Genomic DNA, 15,238 nt, shown 5'->3' with positions numbered 1-15,238 from the left:
ATCCACAATACATATGGTTGCATTTTTGTATCGCGATATACTGTTACACCCCTACTTTGCATTCCTAGTTTAAGAGAACCGAGGCCCTATAACGCTGCCTCTGTTCAGGCATTGCATGCGATACGCCTGGGATTCACACGGACTCAGTCAGAGATGTGGGAGATGATGTCAGTGCAAGTCATGAACCGATGAAGTAAGAGGATTTACACTCCCTAAACATTTAGTTTCGGTAAACAGAAAAGCAGATGTTCAGGCTTCAAACATCATGTATTAGAAGTCCGGCTTGCAGTTTAGTCACACAGAGTAAGAGCATCAGTGTTGAGGAATAAGTAACTAACTTAACTTATTTCAGTAGCTTTAGGAGAAAATTATTTTTTTTACCTAAGAAATAATTTCATAAACACTTCACTAAATTTTTTGTGTTTTTAGCACTTTTTAGTAATGTTTTTTGTTTGTTTGTTTGTTTTTAAATTCGAGGACGCATTAAATTGATCAAAAGTGAGAGTAAATATCCTTATAATGTTACAAAAGATTCTATTTCAAATAAATGCTGTTCTTTTGAACTTTCTATTCATCAAATAATCCTGAAAAATAAACGTATGACAGTTGCCACAACAATCTGACCTGTTTTCAACACTGATAATAATCATACATGTTTCTTGAGCATCAGATCCTCATATTAGAGTGATTTCTTAAGGATCATGTGACACTGAAGACTGGAGTAATGATGCTGAAAAATCAGAGGAATAAATTACACTTTACTGTATATTCACATAGAGAACAGCTGATTTACACTGGAATAATATTTCATTATTTTTACTGTATTTTTTAAATCAAATAAACGCAGCCTTGACCCCAAAATTCTGAAATAAAAAATTTATATATATTTTTTTTAACTAAATGTCCAGGAACAGCGTTTATGAAACTAACTTGTAGCATATAGAAAAAGATTAACACACATATTTGAGATTGGACATCAGACTTGTGTCTACCAAAGTTGTCCTATGACACATGGGTAAATTTTTTTGAAATTGAGATGTATACATAATCTGAAAGCTGAATAAATAAGCTTTCCATTAATGTGTGGTTTGTTAGGATAGGACATTATTTGGCCGAGATGCAACTATTTGAAAATCTGGAATCTGATGGTGGAAAAAAATCTAAACATTGAGAAAATCATCTTAAGTTGTGTGATTTTGCTGCATCCACTCACAAAATAAAAATTGTATATATATTTACGGTAGGAAATTGACTAAATATCTTCATGGAACACAATCTTTACTTAATATCCTAATGATTTTTGGCATAAAAGAAAAATGTATAATTTTGACCCATAAAATGTTTTATTGCCACAGATTCACCCGTGCGACTCGAGACTGGGTTTGTGATCCAGGGTCACAAATGTGTGAACTTTAATGTATACCATAAACACTCCACGTAGCAGAAGAGTCAGCAGGTGAAAGTCTCTCTGGGATATCTGGAGGTTTATCTACACTTATCAACGCTTACAACAGCACACACACACCTCCGTGACAGCAGAAGATCTTCTCGTCGACGATGGCGGCGATCGGCAGGCAGTTGAAGCAGTCCGTGAACGTCTTCCAGAGCTTGATGTTGTAGCGTCTCCTGCCTGAAACATACAACCATAAACATAAGCTTCGAGGTTCATTTAAAAATGAATGGTTCTATGTTAAGTGGTTAAAATGTAAATGAATAAAAAGACTCTACAGGGACAGAGTCTGCTAAAAATACACACACTCAGACTCAGAACTGCAACAGCGCTCAATAATTAATCCTGCTCTGCGTGAGTCACACGGAGTTGTTTAAGTGCACATTTTGTTCTTATTACAGATAAAAACATTAACACAGTCAAATCAGGTTATGCATTTGCTTCTGTGCATGTGGAGATGTTGACATGAACATCCATGACGCCTCAGGTTTCCAGCAGGATTACAATATACAGACAAACAATCTGGACACTTTAAATCAGGAACGCTATTGCAATATAATTTCGCATTAGTAGAACCAGATTAAGCTTATGCAAAAAGCAATTATATGATTTTGATTGTATGTGTGTGTGTGTGTGTGTGTTGGTGTTTGTCAGTTTAAATTTTTCCCCAAATTCAGCTTTTTTCCTATTTTTTTTATCCCTTTTTAAATAAATTAGAGTAATTATCAAAATTATGAATCTTAATTCAACAACAATTTATTTAAAGATAATTAAAATTAAAATTTTAAGGCCCCCAAAAAAACATTATTTTTTCCCAAATTTCGTATGATTTTCCCCAAATTTAGCTTTTTTCCTATTTTTTGGATCCCTTTTTGAATAAATAAGAGTAATTATCAAAATTATGAAACTTAAGTCAATTTATTTAAAGATAACAAAAATTTATTTCATTTTAAGGCCCCAAAAAAACGTTATTTTTTTCCCAAATTTAGTTTAATTTCCCAAAATTCAATTTTTTCAATCTAAATTTTTCTGGTTTCCATTTTAATGGTTTAACTGAATTTGAATAACCAAAAGGTATGTCTAATCAATAAAATTAATCATTTATTAAAAAATGTTCAATAATAGGTGCCTATGACATATTTTTTTATTTTTACAGAAATTCAGTCTACTGGTTAAATACAAAAATGCACAACAATTCCGTTTATTTTTTGGGAAACGGTGCACACAACGATTACAAAGTTTACAGCTACGATATAAAAAAAATAATTAAGAAAAATTGTGATATTCCTTAAAGAATTTTTTTTAAATAATTGTATTACTTTGAATAGTTCTGTACAATAATAATATATTTCAGTCATAATTTCTTCAAGTTAAACCAAACTTAATTTTTTAATTTTACTATTGGCGAGTTGTAGTGAGTGAAGACATTAGAGTTTCTGCTCGTTAACACAGACTTCATATTCATAAAACACTCTTTGTGTTTCGATATTCACAGACACTAGTCCATATCTCAACATGATGACGTGTACAGCCCTGATTTCCTTCATTCGTTCCATTTTTATGACAGGTTTTCCGCATATGCGATCACAGGATCACGGTCGCATCTCCTGCTCACTCACACTCGTCGTAGAAGCCGTAGATGCGGTTGATGGAGGCGCACTCGTGGTTCCCCCTCAACAGAAAGAAGTTCTCCGGGTACTTGATCTTGTAGGCCAGCAGGAGGCAGATGGTCTCCAGAGATTGCTTCCCTCGGTCCACGTAGTCTCCCAGGAACAGGTAGTTGCTCTCCGGTGGGTATCCTCCGTACTCAAACAGCCTGAGCAGGTCGTAGTACTGCCCGTGGATATCACCTGAGGGAGGACAGCGGCTCAGTTACTGAGGGAGGACAGCGGCTCAGTTACTGAGGGATCAAAAATTACCATTTAATACATGTATTTATAGACCCTCAGGAACATCTTACATGCAGATAAAACGCATGCAAGCAAAAAATAATAAAAGAAAAAAAATAATTCACAACCGATCGGCGATACATGTACAATATCACAGTATGCTTGCCTAAAGAGACGCGTTTTCGGACGCATTTTATTTAAAGGAGTAGTTTAATATTACAATTTCTTGATTATTTACTCTCCCGCACGTCATCCAAGATGTTCACGTCTTTCTTTCTTCTGTGGAAAAGAAATGAAGGTTTTTGAGGAAAACACTCCTCATTTCCTCCATATAGTGACTTCAATGGGGTCCAACGGGTCGAAGGTCCAGATGTGAGTTTCAGTGCAGCTTCAAAGTCTCGACACGATCCAGCCGAGGAATAAGAGTCTGATCTAGACAAACCAGCCGACATTTATAACAAAATACACACTTATATACTTTATAACCACTAATGCTGGTCTTCCACGAGCTGTGATGCGACACACGTTACGTGATCAGGGTGAAAGGTCACGCGTGTTCCGGCTCATAAATGTAGGATAGGGCGAACAACTCCATCTCATTTTCTCCTCCAACTTCAAAATTGCTCACATCGTTGTTTTACCTTTTATTTATTTATTTATTTTGTAAATGGCGTTTGTCTTAGTCTTTGTGCACGGCTTTGTAAACACTACGTCTGTTCTTACGCCTACGTCCCGCTTGACCTTTCACCCTGATTACGCAATGTGTGTCGCATCACAGCTCGTGGAAGACCAGCATTAGTGGTTATAAAGTATATAAATGTTTATTTTGTTATAAATGGCGGCTGGTTTGTCTAGATCAGACTCTTATTCCTCGGCTGGATCGTGTCGAGACTTTGAAGCTGCACTGAAACTCACATCTGGACCTTCGACCCGTTGGACCCCATTGAAGTCACTATATGGAGGAAATGAGGAATGTTTTCCTCAAAAACCTTCATTTCTTTTCCACTGAAGAAAGAAAGACGTGAACATCTTGGATGACGTGCGGGAGAGTAAATTATCAAGAAATTTTAATTTTGAAGTGAACTCCTCCTTTAATGACATGATGTAACTTCAATCAAAGTGCTTACATGTGTGAGAAACGACCGCTCATCTAACCAGACAATTACATCATGTTACTCACCGCAGACCTTCAGTGGCGCTTCCAACTCCAGGAGGATCGGCTGGCTGAGGAAGATCTCACGGGATTTCAGGCACAACCCACGAATCTCGTTCTCCTGAAGCTGGACGTTTTTGCCAGGCTTCGATCCTCTCACTGCAAACACACACACACAGAGTTAACCAAAGTTGCAGTTCGGCTCTTCGAGTCTAAACTGCTTGAAATATGATTGAAATCACTTTAAAAAAAAAAAAGGAAAATACAGTTCAGTGCAACATGTGCAGCGCAAGCCTGTCATATCGGCTACATAACATTATCATGAGAACATCATAATTGTGTGTTTGAGACGTGGATTTTAATGGTGAGACTTTCATTTTTCTAATCAGGCTCGCAAAAATGATATAAAAATTTGGATTTAGATTTATCAGCCGATATATCGGTTATCGGCTTTCAAATATAAAGAATTATCGGTTATCGGTCTCAGACAATTTTCATATCAGTGCATCTCTAGATTATGTTTATTACTTGACTGGATCTGATGTTGTTTTAACAGTTTCCCTTGTACACATTAGTATTATTTAAGTTTCATTTGGTTTTGTGTTATATTAGTTTTTATTAAAATTTAGTAATTTTGTTGTTTTTGTGATTTTTATATATATATATATATATATATATACACACTCACCGGCCACTTTATTAGGTACCCCATGCTAGTAACGGGTTGGACCCCCTTTTGCCTTCAGAACTGCCTCAATTCTTCGTGGCATAGATTCAACAAGGTGCTGGAAGCATTCCTCAGGGAGTTTGGTCCATATTGACATGATGGCATCACACAGTTGCCGCAGATTTGTCGGCTGCACATCCATGATGCGAATCTCCCGTTCCACCACATCCCAAAGATGCTCTATTGGGTTGAGATCTGGTGACTGTGGAGGCCATTTTAGTACAGTGAACTCATTGTCATGTTCAAGAAACCAATTTGAAATGATTAGAGCTTTGTGACATGGTGGAAGTAGCCATCAGAGGATGGGTACATGGTGGCCATAAAGGGATGGACATGGTCAGAAACAATTCTCAGGTAGGCCGTGGCATTTAAACGATGCCCAATTGGCACTAAGGGGCCTAAAGTGTGCCAGGAAAACATCCCCCACACCATTACACCACCACCACCAGCCTGCACAGTGGTAACAAGGCATGATGGTTCCATGTTCTCATTCTGTTTACGCCAAATTCTGACTCTAACATCTGAATGTCTCAACAGAAATCGAGACTCATCAGACCAGGCAACATTTTTCCAGTCTTCAACTGTTCAATTTTGGTGAGCTCTTGCAAATTGTAGCCTCTTTTTCCTATTTGTAGTGGAGATGAGTGGTACCCGGTGGAGTCTTCTGCTGTTGTAGCCCATCCGCCTCAAGGTTGTGCGTGTTGTGGCTTCACAAATGCTTTGCTGCATACCTCGGTTGTAACGAGTGGTTATTTCAGTCACTGTTGCCCTTCTATCAGCTCGAACCAGTCTGGCCATTCTCCTCTGACCTCTGGCATCAACAAGGCATTTCCGCCCACAGAACTGCCGCTCACTGGATGTTTTTTCTTTTTCAGACCATTCTCTGTAAACCCTAGAGATGGTTGTGCGTGAAAATCCCAGTAGATTAGCAGTTTCTGAAATACTCAGACCAGCCCTTCTGGCACCAACAATCATGCCACGTTCAAAGTCACTCAAATCAACTTTCTTCCCCATACTGATGCTCGGTTTGAACTGCAGGAGATTGTCTTGACCATGTCTACATGCCTAAATGCACTGAGTTGCCGCCATGTGATTGGCTGCTTAGAAATTAAGTGTTAACGAGCAGTTGGACAGGTGTACCTAATAAAGTGGCCGGTGAGTGTATATATACACACACACATATGTCTATATAGCTTTTATCAATAGTTTTTCAGTTTTAGTTTTAGTTATTTTAGTGCTTCAAGTTAAACTAAACGAAAATGTTGCTTTCAACTAGCTGAAAAAATGGGGGGTTTTTTTATTTTATTTCCTGTTAACCAGGGCTCCAGACTAACTTTTTTCACCTCCGTCCTGAAACCATCCTGATAAACAATTTGAACCGTCCTAAAGTGAATGTCAACCGTCCCAAAATGAAAATATTGTTTCTGTACTTAATTATCATCTATAGTATATAGATATATATTATATTTAGTTAGCTCCATTCAAAGTAGTTATCTGTAAATAGGTAAAAAACAGATTAAATAAAAAATAAAAGGAGTTAAATGCTTTTTTGTATTCATGCAGAACAATTTTTTTTTTTTTTTTTTTACTTGGTTGGATTAAACAATAACAAATAAATACTGGTGACTACATCTCAAAGTGGTAATGTGTCATAGCTGATCATCTGGAAATGTGTTATTAAGAGAAAGGGCTTTAAAAAGTGTAATATGACTTCTCTAGAACACAGAATTTGGGGGGAAATCTGTGTCTCCGTCTCAGTCTTTGTACTGACTGAGGTCTTTGTGCCGGAGAAAACATTAACCTGTTAATATGAATGATTTTAAAGTTTGAAAATGCAATACAGATACAGATTTAACTACTGTGACTTAAAAAATATCTTAAAATTAAATAAAACCACTTTTCCTAGAGTAGAACACACCAATTAATGATATATGCATTCTTTTTAACTTGCATACATCATTCTTTATTTTTTCAAGCAGCAGACATTTATTTGTATGAATTCAATATTATGAATCCTTATTAAAGCTATTAACGAGCAGTGAATGCTTTTCTCTTTTTCTTTTGTTGCTTGATCAATATTAAGGACACAGACCGCATTAGGTTTATTGCCCACTGTCACTTTAAGACATCGGATCATGTCCAATGACATGCTGATCCACTGATGCACATCCGATACACTCCACTCACAACTGTTTAAGACATAACCGACATAGTTTAAGTTAATACTCTCCAAAACGGACATTTAGACAATGTTGTGTGTTTTTTTTGCCCATTCAGACACGAGAGAGAGCTCAATTCAGTCCTCGCGCGCTATATTGTGTCTATGGCTGGACGCTTCGGTCGTGTGTGCGCACAGAAAACCGCACCGAATAGAGCTTTTTTTTTTGCGTCATCACTCTTATTCAGATGTGCGCTCTACTCATTCTCCCAGACGTTTACATTGTTTAACGTTTAATGAGACATGCAGTGCACAATAATAACTCTAGAACGGTTAGTCCGTTCTAGAGTTATTATTGTGCACTGCATGTCTCATTAAACGTAAAATTTAACAGCTTACAGCTTTAGTAGCTGTAAGATAAAACCATAGATGTGAACAATTCAAATTAGGGCTGTGAAACGATTACTCGCATCCGAAATAAAAGTTTTACATTATATATGTGTGTGTGTGTGTACGGTGTATAACTGTTTTGTGTGTATATATATATATATATATATATATATATATATATATATATATATATATATATATATATATATATAAATACACACCACAAGCATTTATAAATTTAAGAAATATTTGCATGTATATACTGTATATATTTATAAATAATTTATACATTTTATATATAAATAGCACATTTTTCTTATATGCATGCATATACTGTATATAAATATATATTTATATATCACTTATATTACATATAAATATTTTATATAAATAACATTTTTCTTAAATATATACATGCATGTTTTATATAAACAAAATAATTATACACAGTACACACACACACACATATTATGCTAACAAACTTTTATTTTGACGTGATTAATCGCGAGTAACCATTTCACAGCCCTAACTCAATTCAAGCAGACGTCATCGTTTGTGTAATTGTCTGGTTAGTTGAGCAATCGTATCCAGTGTTGCACATCCAAACCCTGCAGTCATTTCAGACAAACATGAGCTTGCAGGAAAAACTGCGGCATTATGGAGATAATCGTGTTGCTTTCTGTGATCCACTGCAACCCAGAAGCATTCAGTTCAGCATCACTTCTCGTCTACTTGCACAGGATCAAAGTGACCAACAGGATTCATCCCTAATGTGTACACATATATAGAGATACCGCAAATGTATATTCATATCGCAATAACTGGGTCATGAACACAAGACTGCTCTCGGCTGAATAACTTTTGTAGCTTTAATAAGAATCAGTATTTAATTCATACAGTGAAAACTAAGCAGTGTTTATTTGTACATGTGATTATTCAGTTTCTGTAGTTAATAACCCTAATGTAGGATAAGCTGAACACACTGATGTTAATAACACTTCTTATGCGACAGTAAAACACTGATGTTCACTTCCAGAAGCTGTAGGGATGCTTTACTGCCACGAAAGGAATGTGAAACACGCATGTAGGTTATATAACTTTAAATATATTTTAAAGATAATTTAAGTTTATTTTACACACTTTAAGCATTATCTATGGAAGCTTGTTTCCGCCACTGAATAAAAAAAAAAATAATAATAATAATAATTGCGACTTTTTATCTCACAATTGCGAGATATAAAATCGCAATTATGAGAAATAAAGTCGCAATTGCGAGATATAAAGTCGCAATTATGAGAAATAAAGTCGCAATTGCGAGATATAAAGTCGCAATTATGAGAAATAAAGTCGCAATTGCGAGATATAAAGTCGCAATTGCGAGATATAAAGTCGCAATTATGAGAAATAAAGTCGCAATTGCGAGAAAAAAAAAACAGAATTGCGACTTTTTATCTCACAATTCAGACTTTTTTTCTCACAATTGCGAGTTTACATCTCGTAATTCTGACTTTATAACACATAATTGCGAGTTTATATCTCGAAATTCTGACATCTTTTCTCAGAATTGTGAGATATAAACTCGCAATTGCGACGTTATCAGGCCAATTCTAAGGGGGGAAAAAGACTAACTTTTTTCCCCTCAGAATAGTTTATATCTCACAATTCTGACTTTAAAACACGCAATTCTGACTTTATATCTCGCAATTGCGACTTTATATCAATCAATTCTGACTTTACAACACGCAATTGCGACTTTATATCACGCAATTGCGACTTTATAACCTGCAATTGCAACTTTATATCAATAAATTCTGACTTTATATCTCGCAATTCTGACTTTATAACACGCAATTGCGATTTTATATAACGCAATTCTGACTTTATATCTCGCAATTGTGAGAAAAAAAGTCAGAATTGTGAGATAAAAAGTCGCAATTACCTTTTTTATTTTTCATTCTGTGGCGGAAACAAGCTTGCATAATTATCGTATCGCATTATTTAAGGAGTTATCGCATTTTTCTTCAATACCGTGCAGCAAAACACACAGATCATCCCCGCTTCAACGCAATGTTGGCAGACTTCACAGAGCCAGAGCCTGGCCTGTTACTGCCCAGCTTTTCTATTTTTACCCCGTGTTTTGAGCAACTGGCACACAGCTCTGGACCGAAGCTTGTTTTGCTGGTTACTGGGAGCTAGGGAAGGGTGGGAGGACGGAACGTACCGTAAAGAAATCATTAGTTAATAAAAAAAATATTTTTTTCACTGAATTACCAGCACAGATAGCACAGATATGCTGCGATACATAGAGTTTCTATGATATAAAATATTACATAACTACCAGGATGTATGAATTGTGGTGATTTACATTTACTAACAGTAAGGTTTCCCAAAGTACAGTTAAACGAATAACAAAAAGACAAGATTATATAAACTTATAAAATATATATACCGTAAAACTTCAAATAGTAGCCCGGGCTTTTATTTTCCCAAATCGTCGAACTGCACCGGCTTGTATTTGAGACAGGCGTCTATATGAGACAGGCCTTTATAATTTAGTGTTTAGATGTTGTTCATTGAGTGTATAGGCCTAGAGTCTCTAATCTCTAAAAATCTCCAAATGCTCCAAGTGAAACTGCGGTCTTCCGACCTTTTACTATTGCGTCAATTGATTTTGATTATATGCGCGAGGGAGAGCGAGCAAGACAGTGCTCGTGTTGTTTGAAGACGTGAGAGTGCGCGCGCGCGGCCGGGGCGCTCTCTCTCTCTCTCTCTCTCTGCTCGAACGCGTCCTGTCAGGCGCAGCAGTCATTCTACATCACTCACCGATCAAAAAAGGCTTTGGAGGGACGAAAATTTGCTTTGGCGGCCGCCAAAAAGCAGACGATCTGACGGTTTTAGAGGATTAAATACAACCCGAAACTAAAAAACAGACCCGGCCTCTATTTGAGACCGGCCTTTATTTACCCAAACCTGCAGCCACACCAGGCGTGTAAAAGAGACAGGCGTCTATCTGGGACTCGGCTATTATTTGAAGTTTTACGGTATATATATATATATACACTGGCGTTCAAAAGTTTGGGATCGGTAAGATTTTTAATGTTTTTAAAAGAAGCCTTTTCTGCTCACCAAGGCTGCATTTATTTGATTAAAAATACAGTAAAAACAATAATATTGTGAAATATGATTCTAATGTAAATCAGCTGTTCTCTATGTGAATATACAGTAAAGTGTAATTTAATCCTGTGAATTTCCAGCATCATTACTCCAGTCTTCAGTGTCACATGATCCTTCAGAAATCACTCTAATATGAGGATCTGATGCTCAAGACACATTTATGATTATTATCAGTGTTGAAAACAGTTGTGTACAATGTTTTTTCAGGATTCTTTGATGAATAGAAAATTTTAAAGTACAGAATTTATCCGAAATAGAAAGTTTTGTAACATTATACACTACCGTTTAAATTAAATAAATGCAGCTTTGGTGAACAGAAGAGACTTCTTTTAAAAACATTAAAAATCTTACCGATCCCAAACTTTTGAACGGCTGTGTATACACACACACACACACAGAGAAGAGGAATAAATGAGTCATTTGAGTTTCCACTGGCCGCCTGCATAATCACATTACATGAGAACGAACCCTCACACACAGATGAAGGACTGCCTGACACACACTCCGCACAACAGGCCTGTCAGAGTTATAATAGCAGCCACAACAATCAGCAATGGGCTCTTTTAACGAGTGCTGAGAGACGCTATTCATGAGATGAGGTCAAGTCGCTTCATCACCATTAGCTGAAACTTTCTCAAAGGAATCGTTCACCAATAATGAAAACGCCACGGCACGGCCAGCGACGTCACGCAAACGGTTCTAGTGCGTCTCGTACGAAAAAAGTCAAAATCTGCGGCGTATTTGATTTTAGAGCAACGTTTATATCAACCTTTTTTAACCCCTTTTTGATAATCCTTTTTCATTGAATGAAGGTTTGAAAAAGTTATGGAACTTAATATTTACAGTAAATCAAAATGTACTGTATTATTTTATATAAAATATATATTTTACTCTAAAATCAAAGACGTATATCTAACCAAGTTGTGTTCCAAATTTGAAGTTGATATCACAAAAATGTAAAGTTCCCATGAGATTTTGTTTAGGCGCTGTACCACAAACAGCCACCAGGTGTCGTCCACATTCCATTGATTTTTTTTATGCATTCTCCTGTAACAAATTAATATCCAATTTCTAATATCTAAATTAATTTCTATCCGAAAAATCACTTCTATCACAAAATATGGAAACCTTGAGACTCTCCTTTCCGATGATATGCGTTTTGTCAAGATTATAAAAGTTGAGATTATAAAGTAGTTAAAATAAATGTTGTATTATGAAACCTGACACCGCCCACTAGGGGAGGAGCCCGCTAAAAGAATTTAAAGTACCGTTTCCATGGTTACACAACATTCAATTTCAAAATGGTTTTGCACATGATGAATTTTGAGCTTTCGAATGATACCTAATTTATGATGATTACTAAAATATGTGATACGAAAAAAAGGTAATAACAAAAATTACAGAACTTTCATTTTTGAGTGAACTGTCCCTTTAAATCCTGAGAGATCTCCCTTTGTTTGGGATTCAGTTATATAAAATATAATGGAGTTTTTTTGGGGGGTTTTGTATTGTCATTCGTCTTTTGTTTTCAAGTATAAAGCCGTTCCCTTAATTGAGATCCTCTGTTTTACTGACAGACGAACACTGCTCCGAATTGTTAAAATATAAAATCTGCTAGTTATGTAATAAAAAAAAACAAATTGCTCCCTTAAAAAAGCTTCAGAGCATCTTCCCCAACACATCACGAGGATCAAGGCCGTGACTGTGCTAGCCTGCATACTATGATTCACTGTTCCTCACAGCAGCTCCACTACAAAGAAAACACAGCTGAACATTCGCCTCCTTGAACACTTCTGAGTGATTAAAACACTAAATGTGGAGCAAAGCATTGAGTTGAGCAATGAAGCCCGAAGATGATATATTATGATATAATATAAGTATATCTCATGAAGGTGAGGGTGAAGTGTGGCATGTGTCCCTCCCTGGAATGACACACACATTCCAAACTGCACCTTCCCACAAACACACACACGCGTGAGCTGAGCTCACATATGAACACAAACACACACACACACACACACACACACACACACACACACGCGTGAGCTCACATATGAACACAAACACACACACACACACACACATGCGTGAGCTCACATATGAACACAAACACACACCCACACACATGCGTGAGCTCACATATGAACACAAACACACACACACACGCGTGAGCTGAGCTCGTATATGAACACAAACACACACACACACATGCTTGAGCTCACATATGAACACAAACACACACACATGCGTGAGCTGAGCTCACATATGAACAAACACAAACACACACACACGCGTGAGCTGAGCTCGTATATGAACACAAACACACACACACACATGCTTGAGCTCACATATGAACACAAACACACACACATGCGTGAGCTGAGCTCACATATGAACAAACACAAACACACACACACGCGTGAGCTGAGCTCGTATATGAACACAAACACACACACACACATGCTTGAGCTCACATATGAACACAAACACACACACATGCGTGAGCTGAGCTCACATATGAACACAAACACACACACACACATGCTTGAGCTCACATATGAACACAAACACACACACACACATGCTTGAGCTCACATATGAACACAAACACACACACATGCGTGAGCTGAGCTCACATATGAACAAACACAAACACACACACACGCGTGAGCTGAGCTCGTATATGAACACAAACACACACACACACATGCTTGAGCTCACATATGAACACAAACACACACACATGCGTGAGCTGAGCTCGTATATGAACACAAACACACACACATGCGTGAGCTGAGCTCGTATATGAACACAAACACACACACACACATGCTTGAGCTCACATATGAACACAAACACACACACATGCGTGAGCTGAGCTCGTATATGAACACAAACACACACACACACATGCTTGAGCTCACATATGAACACAAACACACACACACACATGCTTGAGCTCACATATGAACACAAACACACACACATGCGTGAGCTGAGCTCGTATATGAACACAAACACACACACACACATGCTTGAGCTCACATATGAACACAAACACACACACACACATGCTTGAGCTCACATATGAACACAAACACACACACACACATGCTTGAGCTCACATATGAACACAAACACACACACATGCGTGAGCTGAGCTCACATATGAACAAACACAAACACACACACACGCGTGAGCTGAGCTCGTATATGAACACAAACACACACACACACATGCTTGAGCTCACATATGAACACAAACACACACACATGCGTGAGCTGAGCTCACATATGAACAAACACAAACACACACACACGCGTGAGCTGAGCTCGTATATGAACACAAACACACACACATGCGTGAGCTGAGCTCACATATGAACAAACACAAACACACACACATGCGTGAGCTGAGCTCACATATGAACAAACACACACACACACATGCTTGAGCTCACATATGAACACAAACACACACACATGCGTGAGCTGAGCTCACATATGAACAAACACAAACACACACACATGCGTGAGCTCACATATGAACACAAACACACACACACACACACGCTTGAGCTCACGTATGAACAAACACAAACACACACACACACACACTTGAGCTCACGTATGAACAAACACAAACACACACACATGCGTGAGCTCACATATGAACACAAACACACACACACACGCGTGAGCTCACATATGAACACAAACACACACACACACACACACACACACACACGAGCTCACATATATTTATGGATTTTTCTATTGTTATATCTGTTACTGATACTTTTCCAGTGATATCTTATTGTTATTTGTTGTTTTTACTATTGATATATCTGTTACACTTTACAGCTACTCCATGGTTTATATGCTTCCATTCCCACACTTAGATTTACACACACACACACACACACACATATATACAGGAGTTATCAGAATTGTCTTATGTTGGCTGTTAGTTTGTTTATTTGTCCTGTTTATTTTGTATATATGCACATGTATATAGTGTCACAATTTGTGTTTGCATAATTACAATAAATAAATAAAAAGGTAACACTTTATTTTACAGTGTCCTTGTCACATATGTTACATGTACTTACCATAGTAATAACAGTAAATTATGCATAATTACATGCAACTAACCCTCAACCAAACCCTAATCCCAGTAAGTACATGTAGTTAATTAATATTACACAGTTCTTAAATGTATAATTACACTGTAACAACGACACCTTAAAATAAAGTGTAACCAAATAAAAATAGATAAAAAATGCATGTGCATGTT

General features: G+C 37.1%; 1 protein-coding gene across 1 annotated transcript in view; it reads right to left on the bottom strand.

The window, feature by feature from the left end:
* Nucleotides 1-15,238, bottom strand: part of ppp1cc (protein phosphatase 1, catalytic subunit, gamma isozyme) — a 45,530-nt gene that overhangs the window by 15,209 nt on the left and 15,083 nt on the right. The window contains exons 2-4 of the mRNA XM_056266685.1: nt 4,520-4,651; nt 3,070-3,300; nt 1,526-1,630 (exon numbers count right to left, since the gene is read on the bottom strand). Of these exons, the coding sequence (XP_056122660.1) occupies nt 1,526-1,630; nt 3,070-3,300; nt 4,520-4,651 (468 nt within the window). The remainder of the gene's footprint in view (nt 1-1,525; nt 1,631-3,069; nt 3,301-4,519; nt 4,652-15,238) is intronic.

Source organism: Rhinichthys klamathensis, unplaced genomic scaffold (assembly GCF_029890125.1).
Source record: "Rhinichthys klamathensis goyatoka isolate OS25496 unplaced genomic scaffold, OSU_Roscu_1.1 h1tg000252l_1, whole genome shotgun sequence".
Lineage (NCBI taxonomy): Eukaryota > Metazoa > Chordata > Actinopteri > Cypriniformes > Leuciscidae > Rhinichthys > Rhinichthys klamathensis.
Note: the sequence above shows the minus strand (reverse complement) of the source record. Positions and strands in the feature narration are given on the sequence as shown.